Consider the following 18433-nt stretch of genomic DNA (forward strand, 5'->3'; position numbering starts at 1 on the left):
CAGGTTGGGTGCATGAGACAAGTGCTCGGGCCTGGTGGACTGGGAAGACCCAGAGGGATCGGGTGGAGAGGGAGGTGGGAGGGGGGACTGGGATGGGGAATACATGTAAATCCATGGCTAATTCATTTCAATGTATGACAAAAACTACTGTAATGATGTAAAGTAATTAGCCTCCAACTAAATGGGAAAAAAAAAAAGACACTTACTCCTTGGAAGGAAAGTTATGGCCAACCCAGACAGCATATTAAAAAGCAGACACATTACTTTGCCAACAAAGGTCCGTCTAGTCAAGGCTATGGTTTTTCCAGTAGTCATGTATGGATGTGAGAGTTGGACTAAAAAGAAAGCTGAGTGCCAAAGAATTGATGCTTTTGAACTGTGGTGTTGGAGAAAACTTTTGAGAGCCCCTTGGACTGCAAGGAGATCAAACCAGTCAATCCTAAAGGAAATCAGTCCTGAGTATTCATTGGAAGGATTGATGTTGAAGCTGAAGCTCCAATACTTTGGCCACCTGATGTGAAGAGCTGAATCATTGGAAAAGACGCTGATGGTGGGAAAGATTGAGGGTAGAAGGAGAAGGGGACGACAGAGGATGAGATGGTTGGATGGCATCACCGACCCGATAGACATAAGTTTGAGTAAACTCCCGGAGTTGGTGATGGACAGGGAGGCCTGGCATGCTGCAGTCCCTGGGGTCACAAAGACTCAGACACAACTGAATGACTGAACTGAACTGAGGGCTGGAGGGAACATTATGAGTTAATGATGTGTGTTGATTCAGAGTTCAAACCCAGAGTATATTAACATAACCCCTTTAACCTGAACCAAGATAATTGGCTGCTAGAACTTGAGCTTTGAAGTTTAATTCTCCTATTTTTAATAGTTTACATATAATTTTTCACTATTTTCAATACATTGCTGCCTAGTATGTCCACATTCTTAAGCTTAATTTTAAGCTACACTCCTCCCAAACTACACTTTATAAAAAGAAAAAACTTTACTTCTTTATTAGGGAAGGAAGATCCTTCCCACCAAGCTAATTGTTTTAAGAGAAACAGAAATTCAGTGACTATTGAAATATATCCAAAAGTGTATTAAAAGTTGTCCACTAACCACACACATTTTAGTTAAAATTGGGGAAATGCTACAGGTTTAGTAACCAGTTGGTAAAAAAAAAGAAAAAAACCACTGAATTCGGGAAATTAAGAAGCTGATTTCTTATGTAAGAAATTAGAGTAGATGATTTCCAAGGACTCTTCCAACTTGATGGTTAAAGGGCAGCTTTATGATTAAGACCTTTTAGATGACCATTTCATTTGACCAGGTTGTGAGTAGTAAGGACTTTAAATTACGCAGTTGAAATAGTTGGAGAAGGAAATGGCAACCCCCTCCAGTATTCTTGCCTGGAGAAGCCCAGGGACAGAGGAGCCTAGTGGACTGTGGGTCGCACAGAGTCGGACACGACTGAAGCGGCTTAGCAGCAGCAGTTGAAATAGAATTAGCAGATAAAAGACAGATAAGCAAGTAGTCTTCTGAGGAAGCCTGGTGACTAAATACTGGCTAAGAAGGAAAGTGAGGAAATGAAATAATTTAAGAGTTTTTTTTTTTTAATTGAGGATGGTTAGAATGATGATGGAATTGTCAGAAGTAAGAAATGTCCAAAAAAGATACACTGATCTTGGGAAGAGATAATTTATTTGATTTTTATTTTTGACTGTGATTTTTTATTATGTGGTACTCTTGCAAGAACATTATGGAGCTGTTTTTTAAGCAATTAATTACATGTCATATATTCCATATTTGGGGTAAAAATATAAGATACTGTCACAAGGAACCAAGAAAAACAAAAGTCTTTTCATCTCACTGTACTACCGTCCTGCAACACAGTCCCTTACATCTAGGTACTTGTAAATATTTAGATTTAATTGTTTCCAGACTTGAAATTGCATAAAAGAATTTTGAAAAGGATTCTAAAATTTAGAAACTTTTTACTGTAAAGTTTAATACAGTCAAAAGAGTGTATATAATAATGTGTCAGTTGAATTTTACCTGTTTTAAAATTTACATAAGTAGGTTTATTCTCTGGGTATTCTGTAACTGGCTTCTTTTCTTCAATATTGTGATTTTGAGATTCATCCCCTATTGGGTTTTTTTTAATTGAAACCTGTGTTTCATCATGTGAATATATAAGTTATCCATTCCACAGTTAATGGTCATTTGGGTTCCTTTTAGTTTTTTGCTGTTAATTTGTTTAATTCTGGTGGGTGTAAAAGGTATTTATTATGGGTTTAATTTGTGTATATCTGATTATGTGTTGTTATATGCTTGTTGGCCATTTGTATTTCCTCTTTGAAATTGTTGTTTGTGTCTTTTATCAGTTTTTTCTATGGGGTTGTTCATTATAATTTTCTTGATGTTCTTATTTTATGCTGGATACTAATGCTTTTTCGGTTACGTTACAGATCAGATATCTTGTCCCAAGTTAGTGGCTCGTCTTTTCATTCTCTCTAGTATCATTTGATGAAAAAAAATTCTTAATTTCAGTGTCAAAATTATCTATCATCTTTTTATTGTTGTGTTTCTGTGTGTTTAAGAAATCCTCCTCTCTTTCAGGGGCATAAAGATACTCTCATATGTTATAGTTTTGCCTTTCACATTGTTTTTTTTTTTTACTGTGGTTATGAGATACCATTTCAGTGTTACTGGGTTGTGGTTGTTTTTGCTTTCTTTTTGTATTGATAACACTTGTTCCAGCATTATTAGGGAATGTCTGTCCTTTCCCAGTCTACAATACCCATTCTGTCTTAACTCAAACTTAAAAAGATGTGTTTCTAGCTTTTCTGATTTGTTCCTAGGTTCTGTTTGATACCTACACCAGTACAGCACTGTCTCAGAAGCCTCAGTGTCTATCTGATGAGGCAGGTCACTTCATCAATGTCTTGGCTGTTCTTGGCCATTTGCTCTCCCGTTATAAATTTAGATTCAGCTTGCAAAGAATGAAAAACTTGGAATTTTTATTGGGATTACATTGAATCTGAATCAGTTTGAAAGGAATTGACATCTTTTTAATATTCTGACTTCCTATTGAAGAACATTTTGTAGCTCTCTGTATTAGTTGGGCTTCCCTGATAGCTCAGTTGGTAAAGAATCAGCCTGCAATGCAGGAAATCCCAGTTCGATTTCTGGGTCCGGAAGATCCACTGGAGAAGGGATAGGCTATTCAGCTGGTAAAGAATCCGCTTGCAATGCAGGAGACCTGGGTTCGATCCCTGAGTTGGGAAGATCTGCTTTAGAAGGGAAAGGCTACTCTGCACTCCAGTATTCTGGCCTGGAGAATTCAGTCCATGGGGTCACAGAGAGTCAGACATGACATTGAATCTGAATCAGTTTGAAAGGAAGTAACATCTTTTTAATATTCTGACTTCCTACTGAAGAGCATTGTATAGCTCTCTGTTTTAGTTAGTTCCTCTTTAATTTCACTTGATAGTTTTATGTTTCCTTCATGAAGGAATTGCATAATTTACCTAAGATTTAGTCCTAATTTTGATGCTATTACTAGTGAATAGTTTTAAAGATTTTTATCAGCTTTGCCTAGAAATACAAATGACTTTGTTAACTTTGTAACCAGCATTCTTGCAAGTACTCTTAAATAATTTTTTCATAGATTTGTGGGTTTCTACGTGTATAACATCTGTAAGTAATTCTTCTAATCTTTATGCTTTTGTAAAAGTGGGGTGTAGTTGGTGTACAGTATTATATGTTTCAGGTATACATAGCGATTTACAATATTTAAAGGTTATACTCCATTTATGATTATAACAGTCTTTATGCTTTTTGAATGTTGGATTTTATGATTGCTCTTTCCATAAATGTTGAGATTTTACTTTTTTCCCTGTAAGTCTACTTGTGTAATTAATTACTAATTTTTGTGAAACTAATAGAAACTCATTCCTAGAGTAAGCTTACTGTTTGCATTGAGTATTAACCTTTTTATATATTACTGGGTTCAGTGTGCTAAAAGATTTTGAGGAGTTGGGTGATCTATTTTGATGACTGAACTTGACCTGAAAGATCTTTTCTAAAACTCTCCTTGCCTGGTTTTGCTTTTAAGATGATGCTAGTCTAATGAGTGGGAAGTTATCCCCCTTTTTATATTTAGGATAGTTTAAAATCAGAATTATGTTTCTCCTAATTGTTCGGTAGGATTTACTGGTGAAGTCATCTTGGCCTACTGTTTTCATTGTGGGAAAATTATTAATAACTGGTTAAATTTTCTTCATGGTCTGTGCTTATTGTTAGAATTTTTCTCTTCCTGAGTCAGTTGGTAAGTTGAATTTTTCTAGGAATTTGTAAATTATATGTAAGTTTTCAGATTTATTGCCATAAAATTTTCATGAGGTTCAACTATATAATCTCTAGGCTCTTTTTTTAAGGTTTGTTGTAAGTTTATCTTTTTGTCTTTTATTTAGTCTTGTGGAACTTTTCAAAGAAGCAGTTTTTAGCATTGCTTATCTTTTCTATTTTTTATTATATTAATTTTGTTCTTAAGACTCCTTCCTTTTCTACTTTATTTAGATATAATTTTTTATAATTTTAAAAGTGGTTTGCAGGACTTTATTGAATTATATACAACTTATTTTTGGAATATTTAAGTATCATTTCTTATTTGACTTAATTAGCAATACATTATTTTTCTAAATGCCATTGCTTTTAACATTAAAAAATCTTTTAAAGAGCATAGTATACCCATATGCATTTTATCAGAAATCCCTAAATCAAAGAAATGTACCCATTTAGGCACGCGGAATAAAAGATGCTACAGAAATCATCTTTGAGATGTCAAAAGACGAAAGAAAAGATTTCTACAGGACTATAGCATGGGGTCTGAACCGGCCTTTGTTTGCAGTTTATAGAAGAGTGCTTCGCATGTACGATGACAGAAACCATGTGGGAAAGTATGAAAACTTGTAATACTGCATGTTTTCATGTAACTTAGATGGGAAATATTTAATGAACTATCATTTTTTAACTAAAATTATGATCGAAGCCTAATTAGAGACAGTTGCAGATTACTAGTGAGCAGTGTTAGTATTTTTATTCCCCAGGTACATGTTGTAAATATGGTGAAACCTCATTGCAATAAGGCCTCTTTTAGAAATTAGAATCTGAAATACCTTATATAGGTTTGATATAAGACTTAGTTCAGTTAACATCAAGACATCAAAATCTGCTTTTGTATAAAGTAGTGTTAAAGAAAGTATAAAAGTAGTTAAAGATTTAGGAGATGTAAAAAAACTCTTAAATTCATTGGTAATGTTTTTCCTATTCATTTTTATAGTGTAACATTTCCTAGGGCAGTCAGTGACTTTTTTTTTTTTTTTAATAAAAGCAGAAAAGAAAATAACTAAATTTCTGGATATAACGCATGGATTTCTGTCATAGATAATATACAAAGGAAGCCTTCATACCTTCAATGCAATGATAATAATGGTGTTATTGACATATTTTAAATTTCTCTTTGGGACTTGTAGATGGTAGTAGTGTGGCATATTAGATACTGCTTTTAAAAAGAACATTGCATTGGTTATGTTGAGTACTTGCTACTAAAAAAAGTCTTGACTTTGGAGCAAGAATATATCAGTTGTCCATGCGAAGGTAGAGAAAGAGAACTTGAATTTTTTCAGTGACTTGTAAGAGTTGACCATAGATTTTCTTTTTAGCTCCAGTTTACCGTGTCATCATCTTTCAAAATAGCCATGGTATTAGAGTACTTGAATATAACTTGAAATAACACAAGTGTTAGGCAGCATAGAAGAAAATATGTTTTAAATGTTGAATTTTCCTAGAGAAAATTGTTACAGTGCTAACTTTTATTAATAGCTTAAAATATTTTTTAAGGAAAAAAACATTAATTTTTATTAATCTACTTAGAAATTGGTTACTTTAAAAATATTATGAATATGCCAAGTGATTAACATTTGGCTCCCTAAGTGAAATTCTGATTTATATTAAGGCTTTTAGCATTCTTTGTTTAATTGATCTTTTAAAAATTTCTTTAAATTTCTAGATATACACCTGAAGAAATTGAAAAGCTCAAGGAGTAAGTTTGACTTTTTTTCCCATTTTACTTTGAAAATGTCAAGAGATTATTGGTAGACTGGTATAACTTAATCCTGCTGTTAAGCAAAGTTGACCATATAAAGACCTTATCAAATCTATACTTACACAGAGTAGCCATATCCATAAATTCAGTCTTCTTTTATTGTCCTTAGACAACTAATAGGGGTTACAAAAGAGATTAGATGGCCATTCTTGGTAACCTAAAGACTAAATTTGGGGGACTTACATACCAGGATCGACACCAAGGTTGTGCTAATGGCTTAGTTTAGAATGATTTAGAGTTGGCAGATGTTTCACTGACTATACAGTCCTATTTTGTAGGAAACATAACTTGGGAACCATGAAGTATGGGTTAACGGATTGTGTTGATCATGAAAGGAAAAAAAAAACCTGATCCAGTTTATGATAATAAGAACTTGCGAAATTTTTCAGGTGTCTGAGAAGAGCTTGTTAGGAGTACTCAAAAGGGAAAAATCTGGGGATTGCCTGGGAGATTGTGTCAGTAACCTAAGGGGAAATTTGGTCTTTTGAACACATATCCAAGTTACTTATTTCTTCTCTGACCCAGGAAAAAGGCAATTGCTGCCTGTTTTTTTTCACCCACAGACAACTGTGGACCCCAAAAAAAGGCCACACTTTCAAACTTTGGCTCTCAAAGTATTGCTGCCCACCACTTCCAAACCAGTCAAATGGGAAGAAGAAGAATGAAGAATAAATGATGAAATTAAAAGGGAGAAACAGTTGAACCAAATGCTGATTGGCAGACTCTTGTTTTAGGCTCCGGATAAAGCATGGCAATGACTGGGCAACAATAGGGGCGGCGCTAGGAAGGAGTGCCTCTTCCGTCAAAGATCGGTGCCGGCTGATGAAGGACACTTGCAACACAGGTACTGCTCTTTGTCGCCATTCGGCCCTCCTGCCCTTTCACATGCTCCCTTCTTTTCTGTCGTGGAAAGAGCTTTACTACTCACTGAAGTTCACGTTTTTTTCTTCTAGTGCCCTTTCTTTTCAACGAGACCCAACTAATCCTTTATTTTTGAGCTTTGTGTAGTAAGGTGATATTTTCATAGGGACATATCACCTCAGTTTCAAAGGTTTTATTTAGGTCTAGCAGGTTTCTGTTTTGTAGCAATTCAAAACTGCTCCAGGTGGGAAAGTATTTTTGTCCTATACAGGTACTTTTAAGGCATATGTGCAGGAAGTAATTTTAAGTCCATCTGACTATTGAACTGATATTGGCAACAGCTTATCAACTCATATTTATGAAAATCTTTAGTTCAGGCATGTCCCAACTTAGGAAGAAGCTGTGTTCCAAAGGCTGTACATATTTTGCCTATTTCAAACTTGAAGAACTTTTTCCACAGAAAAAAATTGTGATTGGTGTTTCAGTTCCCAGGCCAGACCACAGATACACAGTTCATGTATACAAATTACTGATTGATGATACTGTTCAACCTAACCTTTGTGACCAACAGCAGTATTTAGGCTCCACCACCAACTCTCACTTAACAACCTGTCTCCTCTGTAAAATGATGAAGGTAGAATAAATGATCTCATAGTTCGCTTTTTAGCCCTCAAGTTATCTGAAGGATCCACAACCTGTGCTCAGTCTTTCAATTAGAAATAAGTTCAGTTCATTCTCAAGCTAGGCTTAAGCTTCTCGGGAATATATTTTTGATCTCACCCCCTAAAGTGGAATCAGGAATGTTTCCTGCTTAACCAGTCCACCAGCAGTATTACCTCTAAGGCAGTAAAAACATAAATTTCACCACTCTTATTGTGTAGTGAATGAAGCAGAAATGGGAGCTTTAGGTTTACAGTGGGACCCCAGAGTTTGATGTAAGACATTGAGTATAGAAGCCCTTTTGTGAGCATAATGGAAAAACATTATGGCATTCCCTGATTGCCAGCCTGAAGGAGTGCTCTGCCATTACTTTTCCTTGTTGCTATTTATTGTTTTGGATCAGGAGTTTTGTCTTTTGACCACACCATGAGACGACAGTCTGAGTTTCCCCTTCCTTTTTTGCCATACCAAAATAGGAGAGCAGGAACTTTGTCTTGAATCTCTGGTATCCAGAGCTGTGCTTAGCAGATGAATTAATGAATCCCGGAAAGGCAAGCACATGGCCTTTTTGAAATTTGCAGCTACTACTAAAATAGAAACTTTAGAGTGGAAGACGTTTTAAAACGGTTCTTTTTTTTTCCCCTGCTTTTCCGCTTAAGCTTTTTTAAAGAAAAAGACCAAAGGGAACATGTGATAGTGTTAGCAGGTTTATGGATTCAAAAAAACTGAAACAGAAATATGTGTGAATACCAGTCTCAGACTGGTATTTTATCACAGCAGCCTGGAGTTGGGACAGGAAGTGGTATAAACCAAGTTTTTGTTTTTATTGAAATGGGTGGGAAGCCATAGGTATTGTTCTATTTGTCCATCTTCATTCATTCCTTTAAGTAAAGGTTTCTGTTGAGCTTACTACTACACTTCTGCAGAGCAGGGAATCTTTGGTGGGACTAAGAAAAAAGTATGAGTTTCTGTGTCCATCAAGCCATCAACAGAACACTTCCCAATTAGGACTCAGTATAACTTGAGAGAATATAATTCTTTCTAGCCATGTTTTAGATTGTTTTTCTTTCCTTAAAGAGTCAGTCGGTGCTTTCTATTAGGATGCTGTGTTTTCATTTGTAGTACTAAGAACCTTTGTTGTTTAGTCACCAAGTCGTGTCCAGCTCTTTGTGACCCCATGAACTACAGCCTGCCAGCCTCCTCTGTCCCTGGGATTTCCCAGCCAAGAATACTGGAGTGGGTTGCCATTTTCTACTCTAGGAGATCTTTCCGACCCAGGGATCAACCCCGCATCTCCTGTGTTGCAGGCAGACTTTACCACTGAGCCACCTGGAAGCCCACTAAGGACCTTACTGGGCTGGTAACTGTCTTAGTAGTTACATACAGGTTTTCCGTATGTCATTCAGAAATAATGCTGACAACTGCTGCATACTTCCGATCAGTCCTTTGAAATACAGTGCTGAATCTGACTTGCAAAATAAGAAAAAGGTAGCAGTGGTCATCTGGATACTCTCCTCCTTTCAGGGAAGTGGACAGAAGAAGAGGAAAAGAGACTTGCGGAGGTGGTGCACGAATTGACGAGCACCGAGCCAGGTGACACAGTCACTCAGGGTGTGTCTTGGGCAGCTGTGGCGGAGCGTGTGGGCACTCGCTCAGAAAAGCAGTGCCGCTCCAAGTGGCTCAACTACCTGAACTGGAAGCAGAGCGGGGGCACCGAGTGGACCAAGGAGGACGAGACCAACCTCGTCCTCAGGTGCGTGTCCTGAGCCTTCCCGTGGGAAGGGCTGCTCATGCAGAGCTGCTGTGGCTGTCGAGACTGGCTTCCCTCCTTTCATGGACTTTTGACGCCTAACGTCGGAGAAGCGTCTTTGCCACAGAGAGCCACTGTTTAAACTCCCAACTGTTTCATATTGAGCTCTTTTTTGTTTTGTGTTTGTTCCTCTTTTAGTGGATTTAGTGCTCGTGCAAAGTACCAGATTGAAGGCGTGGAGACTGAAGTCCTCTCTCTGTCCGCAGAACAGGTGTGGCACAGGCCGCGGCAGTGCAGCTTTTCCACTGTCCCACCACTGTGCCTCAGTCCTGGCCGAGGGGACCGTGTTGAGGGTAAGAGGGCTGTCAGTCTCCATGCCCTTCAATCTTTGGCTACTGTGCGAATAAGATAACCCACGTTAGTTATCTCCCACCTTCAAATTGGACCAAATTAAGACACTTCCATTTCACACATATCCAAAGATAGCTTTTAGATAATAATCCTAAGCTTATTGTTAAATTAGTTGGTTTGTGATTCAGTGGCCAAAAATACCAGCAGGAACTTTTGTGGCTACTCCCTACTGAAAATCAAAATCCTGACAGTTTACTAGAAAACATATAGACCATTAAAACCCCAAATTTAGCTGTATTATTTTGTGTTAATTGTGGGGCTTGGGGTTTCTGCTCAAGCATTGTTTTATCTTTTTATCATTTTCTTTTGAGTTTTATTTTTATCTTTTTTAATATATTTTATTTTACTTATTTGGATGTGTCAGGTCTTAATTGTGACAAGCAGCATCTTTGATGCAGCATGCAAGATATTTATTTGCAGCATGTGGGATCTAGTTCCCTGACCAGGGATTGAACTTGGGCCCCCTGCATTGGGAGCATGGAATTTTAGCCACTGGACCACCAGGAAAGTCCCTTCTTTTGAGTTTTATTTTTAATATAGCTTTTCCCCAGCTAGTCATTATAAATAGTTCTTTTCTGAAAGTGAAAGTCACTCAGTCGCGTCCAACTCTTTGCGACCCCATGGACTATAGAGTCCATGGAATTTTCCAGGCCAGAATACTGGAGTGGGTAGCCGTTCCCTTCTCCAGGGGATCTTCCCAATCCAGGGATCAAACACAGGTCTCCCACATTGCAGGCTGATTCTCTACTCCAGCCTGAGACATCAAGGAAACCCAAGCCACTTGGAGTGTGTAGCCTATCCTTTCTCCAGCAGATCTTCCCAACCCAGGAATTGAACTGGGTTCTCCTGCATTGCAGGCAGATTTCTTTACCAGTTGAGCTACGAGGGAAGCCCCATTCTTTGCTACGTAATTTTATTTTACAAGTGGAAGAGCTCAGATCTAGGAAATAGCATTATATAACACACTACAAAACATTATAGAACACTATTCAACTAAACCTGTTCTTATTCTGTTCTAACCTTTAGCTCTTCCCTTTCCTTCACAGTTCTGGTTCTGACCATTTTTATGGTTCAGCATATTGGTAGTACCATTAACGAAAGGCTATCACTATGGTGCATCTTAGCTCATAGCTCAGGAAGCAGGCCTGCACTCCCGCAGTCAATCCTTTCCCATGTACCTAGCATCTCAGTGACATACTCTGCCATTCCCTTTATTGCCGGTGCCATCACCTATAGTTAGAGGACGATTCTTGCGGAGAAACAAACATCTCACAGATGCTTATTTTGTAACCTATAGGATAGCAGAACTTGATGTAGCTGATGAAAATGATATAAACTGGGATCTGTTAGCGGAGGGATGGAGCAGTGTCCGTTCACCACAGTGGCTTCGAAGTAAATGGTGGACCATCAAAAGGCAAATCGCAAACCATAAGGATGTTTCGTTCCCTGGTAATGTATCATTTGCTCCTTAAGTCCTTACCTTATCTTACCGTATTTAGTACTCAAGGAATTAGCTGTTAGAAGTTCTTTGCCTAAGCTAGAGAGAGATGAATCATGGTAGATTTTTACTTCAACCTCTGTCCTGTTTCTTTGGGTAACAAACTTTCCTTGAGCAGAGTTAATATGATTTGTAATTCTCAAACCACCAAGGATGGAATTACACATATTTATACATATTCTTCTCACATAAACTGTGAAGAGGAAATAAATTTCACGTGTGTTTTCATTGCATACAAAGGTGTAAGAAATTACATTTAAATCAACTTTTATGAATTGAGTAATTTCAAATTACTTAACTGCATTATTTAGAGAAATTCTGTGGAGATTTATTTTGTAGAACAAAGGCTGGGAAGTTTCTAATTTCATTTATTGTGTAAATCTAAAGATCTTAGGTTTGCTTAAAAGTGAAGTATAGCTTACTTTCCACTTCACTGTCTGCTCTGTACTTAGACACTGAACCAGGGAGTACAGTCTTTGATTTAGGAAATCAGATTCACTCACTGATGTAATGCTCCAGCTTCATTTTTGCAAAGAAAAATTAAATGCTGAGCAATTTGGCTTGATAAAAATGTGATTTCTTTTCCCCTAAATACCCAGTTACAAATTTATTTTGCATTGTAAAAATTGTAGTATAACCAGGAGAATGAAGGAATACTAAATGTAACAGGAACCAGCCAGGTGCAGCATCACCTGGGATGACTGATGTAATCTATCACGGTTAGTAGAGGAGCTGGCTCAAGTCGTTTGCATACTGCTGTTGCGAAAAGCTCAGCTGCCACTCTGAGGTTGTAAGTTAGATGACAGCCAACTGACTGTTCCTGCAGTGGCCAAAACAGTCAAGTGCCATTTGAGTCAGGGCAGGGGCTGGGTACACAATTCATTACTGAATAAAAATGTTAGTTAGTTTTCTTCCTAAATAAGAATTTTATCAAGAAGCCCTAAGACATAGAAAATGTTGTGTTTCCATGTTCCTTACAATAGCTATTAATGTAGCTTTGATGGCAAGAACAATATTTGGTTGTGAATTTTGTAAAAAAATTTTTGATATAGATAAAGTTTCCAAAAATTTCCAGACAGGTTATGGCTTTTAAATATTTTTATTATTATTTTGGTAAGATGTCATATCCTGTATACAACTATTTATTCCAAATACTTTCCCTCCTTACCCCCCACCTCCCTTGCTGCTTAGATGGTGGTCTGTCGGAGAATCAATGTTCTTTTTGTCTACCCATCTCCCTTCAGTCTTGATAAAAGGTCTTAAACAGTTACATGAAAATCAAAAAAACAACCCAACGCTTTTGGAGAATAAATCAGGACCTGGAGTTCCAAACAGTAATTCCAATTCCAGTGTACAGCATGTTCAGATCAGAGTTGCCCGCTTGGAAGACAATGCTGCCATCTCTCCAAGCCCCATGACAGCCCTGCAGATTCCCGTCCAGATCACCCACGTCTGTAAGTAACCTCAGAACTCCTTGCTATTTGACCTGTGTGATTTAGTGAATGCGCCTGACACCTTTCAGTTTTCTAGATTTTTGACAGAAGTTTATCCAACTTGACAAATTAAAGGAGATCTAAGGCATTTTATGTTTATTAGCTTGATAAATATTTGCAAAGGATGAATGTGTGACAGGAAAGACTGATAACCTACTACCCAGCCATTATCAACCATTTTAAATCATCTTACTTTCTAGATGTTATAAAGAATAAATGGTTAATAGAAAACTACTTAAAATAATAGCTTACTTGTCAGCTAAGCAAGGACATAGAGTCTCTAGGATGGCACATCATTTGTAGTAATTCACCAGAAGACATACAAATGAGGAATGGATTTGAGGTGAAATGTAGAAGAAATGGATTTTGATGAGGTTGAAAAAGATTTTCTTTAGGGAGTAAAGACCCAGTTTCCTGCAGGGATTGTTTTGTTTACCTCTCTGGTATAAACAGAGAGGCTTCCCTGGTGGCTCAGTTGGTAAACAATCTGCCTGCAATTTGGGAGACCTGGGTTTGATTCCTGGGTTGCAAAGATCTCCTGGAGAAGGGAACAGCTACCCACTCCAGTACTCTGGCCTGGAGAATTCCATGGACCGAGGAGCCTGGCGGACCACAGTCCATGGGGTCACAAAGAGTCAGATACAACTGAGTGACTTTCAACTTTCTCTTCTCCTTAGCCTCTGACTAACATCTTCTTGTGCTTAATGAGGTGAGAACCCAGTGAGTCATAGGGAGAGAAATTCATTTTCTAAGATCTAAGCCAAGTTGATCTACCTTTATTATAGAGGGACAGAAAAGGAAAGAATTAGGATAAAAATCTCAGAACCATATTATTTTTTCATTTTTATCTCACTTTTTCCCCCTACACAATGTTATTTGCCTATAGAAAGGCCATTGCTAAGAGTTTTTCAATCACTGGGTGTTATTCTCAATCCAGGGATTATTGGCATTTTGAGTGGGACAGTTCTCTGTTGGCAGGATGTCCTCCTACACACTGCAGAATGTGTAGGGTCCCCTGACGTCAGCCATAAAATGCCAAACAATGCTTTCCAGTCAGTATGACAGATACAGGCAACTTACAGGTTTTCATATGTACTCTATGATTGCATTTGAGAATCTCTGGACCACTTAATTGGCATTATTAACACTGTATTTCTGGGAATTCCATGGCAGATGTTTAAATTAATTATGCTTGTCTTATTCTTAAAGTTCTAATTCAAATGTGCTTATTATTAATAATATTAAATGTGCTTTAGCTTTCTATCAATATAGTAAAACATGAAGAATTTATTTTCTTTAACCCTGCTTGTTTTGTTTTATAGTCTTGAGAATTGCAAAGCAACTGAAATTACTAATCCACCATAAATATGAGACATTCTGTTGACTAAAAATTATTTATGCATGGAGAAAGTTATAATTTTCCTTTGCCACTGGGTTGGTAATACTTACTGAGAAATAGCAAACATTTTATAGATGGTGCCTTAATATTCATTCACAGCATGCTTTTTTAAGTATTAGAATAATTTTATTTCATCCAGTAAGAAATTACGGGTACAGTAAGTTTTACAAGACACCCATTATTCTTGGCATTTGAGCTAAAATCTCATGGTTGTTTCTTTCTTTATTAGAGGTCAGGGATGCAGACTATTTAGGGCCCGATAAGTAAATATATGTTAGGCTTTGCAGACCAAGGCCAGATAGATCTCTATGGAATTTTCTGTTTTTGTTTTTACACAATCCTCTAAAAATGTAAAAACCATTCTTAGCCTTGAGCCACATTTGTCCCCAGCCATAATTTGCTTACCTTTGATTTAGGTTATTTATCTGAAATCAAATTTTTCTATGTATGATCTTAAGAATCCATGAACTAGTAAGAGAAATAACAGGAATTAAGTGCATTTCTCTGAAACTGAGAAGTATTATAGTCAGAATATAATAAACAATAAACATCATACATTAGAAGTCAATTTCAAATCATTTTCCACATGGATGTACCTACAAGTGGGACTGAAAGCACCAGAAGAGCTCACATTTCTTCTAGTCTGCTGTAGTTGTGTATAACCTTGTGCAGACAAAATGAAGCTTGAGCTTCAGTTGACATACCTGTCTGATCTCTAAAGTGCTATTTATTCACCCAGTACAGTCATTTGAAACAATACTGTATGTATTTCATATTTTTGATCCTCACAACTACTGTATGTGATAGACAGGGCAAGTAAAGTCTCTGAACACTAGTTTGGATTGAAGTAAGTTATTTGCCTGGATTTACATTGCCAGAAGTGATGTCACTAGAACTAAAGCCTAGGGTTCTCGGACATCTCTATATTCCAAATATCTGTACCTTCTTACCAAAAGGTACAGGAAAACTTAGCATTTTATCAAGTTCCTGTATCTTTGCAGGTTAGCCTTAGTGTATTCCTCTTTCTTATTAACATTAGAAATATTTTATGATCTATGCCAGGATTAGCAAATTTTGTCTCTGTCATAGCTACTCAACTGCCCTTGTAGTGCAAAAGCAACTACAGAAAATACATAACCAAGCAGGCTTGACTGTGTCCCTATTAATAACTTCCATTTATAAAAACTGGTAGTGAGCTGGATCTGGCCGTGGGTCATGGTTTGCTGACCCTTATCTGTGCCATCCCAGACAGATCCATTATGTTAAATTTAAATGATTGTGGGTTTCCAGGCCAGTTATTCAATATGAGATGGCCCTCCTAGTTAATTGAGTACACTAAGGAAATTGAAATTTAGAAAGTGTTTTGTTTATTGTCCTTGTTCTTGCCACAGCTTCAGCAGACTCCGCCGCTGCTGCTGTTGACTCGGAAACAATAACACTAAACAGCGGAGCACTGCAGACGTTTGAGATCCTCCCAGTGAGTAGCCGCCTTACAGAGCCTAGTGCGCAAGAGCAGCTGACGTCGCTGTTAGAGATGCTGCATGAGCAAGTGAGATAGAAAAATTAACCTGTCATTATGTGTAACTATCCATGAGTTTGGAAGCCAGATGGCTGGAAGACAACATAAATCAGACTTCTACTTTTTATAATTAATTTTTCAATCTGATATAAACCAATAACGTGTTTTTCGTATATAGATGAAAATGGCAATGCTAACATGTAGGGTACATGCTACATATTTCTATCAAATTATAAATATATACTTAAAAAATTCATATTGGTTGAGGAAAAGTTTCTGGAATGAATTATTTAACAGAGTAACACTGCACTAGCCATTGAGGATACAGGGTTTAAAAGTCCTAGTCATAAGTGATGTAGCCACTTAGGCAAAGAATCTTGCAGTCCCTTAAAAGGTTAAATATTGTTACCATATGACCCACCAATTCTAATCCCAGGAATACCTAAGAGAAATGAAAACACTATATCCATGTAAAACTTGTACATGAATGTTCATAATAACTAAAAAGTAGAAATAATCCAAATGTCCATCTACTGATAAATGGATAAATGTGCTGTAGACATACAAATGATTATTTAGCAGTAAAAAATATGCTACCACAAGGATGAACCTTGAAAACATTATGCAAAGTGAGAGAAATGGGACACAAAATATATAGTGCAGGACTCACATTTGATACGTCAAAACTAGGCAAACCTATAGAGACAGAACATAGATTAGAGGTTAACTATGCTAAGAATTTTTGGGGGAGAGATGGGATATGTCTGCTAATTTAAATGTAATTTCTTTGGGGGGGTTATGAAAATTGAAAAACAGCCCCAGTTCTTTGCCTGATTTCTAAAATAGGTAAACCCAAAATTATTGGCTCAGTTTTCATGAAGAAAAAATGTATTTTATTTAAATTATGTCAAGATTTATTTGCTCTGAAAAATATAAGGAGTACTAGTGCATGAGTTTATTTATATCCTATACACAGCCAAATCTCATAATGGCCCACGGAGCAAAAGATTCTCTTTCGGAGCTTCTACTAGTCTGCTTACTTAACCTAAGCCTCAGTTTCCTCATTCAGTGGTTTTCAAAATAGGGTTGTAAAAGAAAGTCATTTGTCACAGGTACAAAACAGAAATTTGTTTTACCTTTTTTTGCCACTTTCCCCCTGGCCAAATAAATAATGTACACACATATATTTGAGGTATGTGTTCAGGTTTTAACTTATGAGGTCACAATCAAAGATTTAGAGACTTCTGTCCTAATTAATAAAGCATAATAGTGCCTCAGCTCCAAAAATGTATAAGCATTAAATGTATTAAGTATATTAAAATATGCATATATGATATACATGTGCATACAAAGTATTTACTATATCATCTGATGATATGTGATGAATAAATACAACCTTTAGAAAAACAGTCAGCTTACACTTTTATGAAGAGGGAGAGGAAAAAGTGAGTTGAATCCCAAGTGTGTGCCAAGCACCATCACAGTCATTTCTAATCCTCAACAAACCTTTCTGTGAGAAGTAGTTATTATCCCTGCTTTCATGTTTAAGAAACCTAGATTCAGTGAGTCAGGAGCCAGCAGAGCTGCCGTGGAGGAAGTCCACAAGACCGTGTCGGACTAGAGACCAGGATACATGACCTTCACCTTCAGCTCTACATGCACATGCTCTTCCTTCAGAGTTTTGGGGTAAACCAAACTCGCATTACCATGGAGAAGCTCATGGTTGTGAAACGTGTGTTGCTGTTCCAGTAGTTTTGTTACACTTCCATAAAACATCTAAACATACTATCAGTTAAGCAGTTTTCAATTAGGAATTTTTTTCTTTCAGCAGAAGACTAATTGCTATTTCTGTACCTCTTCTCCTAACATAAAAATTTTCCAAAATTATACTATGAAAAAAAATCTATTCAAGTCAGTAAACACTGCCATAGTGCCTTTTCAAAGATGTGAAGCTTTTTAACTGGGAGACTGCTAGGTTTTATGTGCTACAGAGAAAGGATAAAGAGGGTGTGCTGGGTTACTGCACTGGAAACAGTAGTTTATGAGGCTGTGTCTTGGACTGAGATTGAGCTGAAACCAGACCATAGACACACAGGGCGTGAAGAGTAGGATCAAGGCCTTGCCTCTTTGTTAAACCTGCAGGCTGTGAAATGACTTACAACACATAAATAGTCCAGAATATTGTGCTTTTTATTTTATTATTTGCACCTTCATGATTGGTATCAAGTACATTTGTACTTTACTAGCAGTAAAGTCCCCATTTTGGATGTAAAGCTAGACGTAGTGAGCACTAAGTCTGCTTACTCAGTGGTATGATGCACCTGTGTTGACCAGATTTTTCTTTTTCCTTTAGTCTTTCCATTTACAGCCCACTGGTACTCCAGGCACCTACCTGCTTCAGACAAGCTCAAGCCAAGGCCTTCCCCTCACGCTGACTGCGAGTCCCACAGTCACCCTGGCAGCTGCGGCTCCTGCTTCTCCTGAGCAGATCATTGTTCATGCTTTATCTGTATGTCATCTTACATAAATTCCTTGATTTTTCTAGTTTCTGTAGAAAAGACTGGCTAAACTGATAAGTGTCACCAGAGATAGAACTCATACCTTGGGGGAGGGGGGAGAGAAATTTTGAGCTCCAAGACTTCAGGACCTGTTAGGGACCAGAATTAGTTGATACATAAT

General features: G+C 37.3%; 1 protein-coding gene across 5 annotated transcripts in view; it reads left to right on the top strand.

The window, feature by feature from the left end:
* The window catches only part of DMTF1 (cyclin D binding myb like transcription factor 1), a 46721-nt gene that overhangs the window by 25384 nt on the left and 2904 nt on the right, over nucleotides 1-18433 (top strand). For 4 of the 5 annotated variants that reach the window (XM_020911558.2, XM_020911557.2, XM_070470079.1 and 1 more), the window contains 8 exons: nucleotides 4798-4955; nucleotides 6068-6100; nucleotides 6898-7007; nucleotides 9209-9437; nucleotides 11143-11294; nucleotides 12588-12797; nucleotides 15627-15784; nucleotides 18108-18263. In XM_020911558.2, coding sequence (XP_020767217.2) covers nucleotides 4798-4955; nucleotides 6068-6100; nucleotides 6898-7007; nucleotides 9209-9437; nucleotides 11143-11294; nucleotides 12588-12797; nucleotides 15627-15784; nucleotides 18108-18263 — 1206 coding nt within the window. The remainder of the gene's footprint in view (nucleotides 1-4797; nucleotides 4956-6067; nucleotides 6101-6897; nucleotides 7008-9208; nucleotides 9438-11142; nucleotides 11295-12587; nucleotides 12798-15626; nucleotides 15785-18107; nucleotides 18264-18433) is intronic. The other variant, XM_020911560.2, reaches the window with a different exon arrangement.

Source organism: Odocoileus virginianus, chromosome 1, assembly GCF_023699985.2.
Source record: "Odocoileus virginianus isolate 20LAN1187 ecotype Illinois chromosome 1, Ovbor_1.2, whole genome shotgun sequence".
Lineage (NCBI taxonomy): Eukaryota > Metazoa > Chordata > Mammalia > Artiodactyla > Cervidae > Odocoileus > Odocoileus virginianus.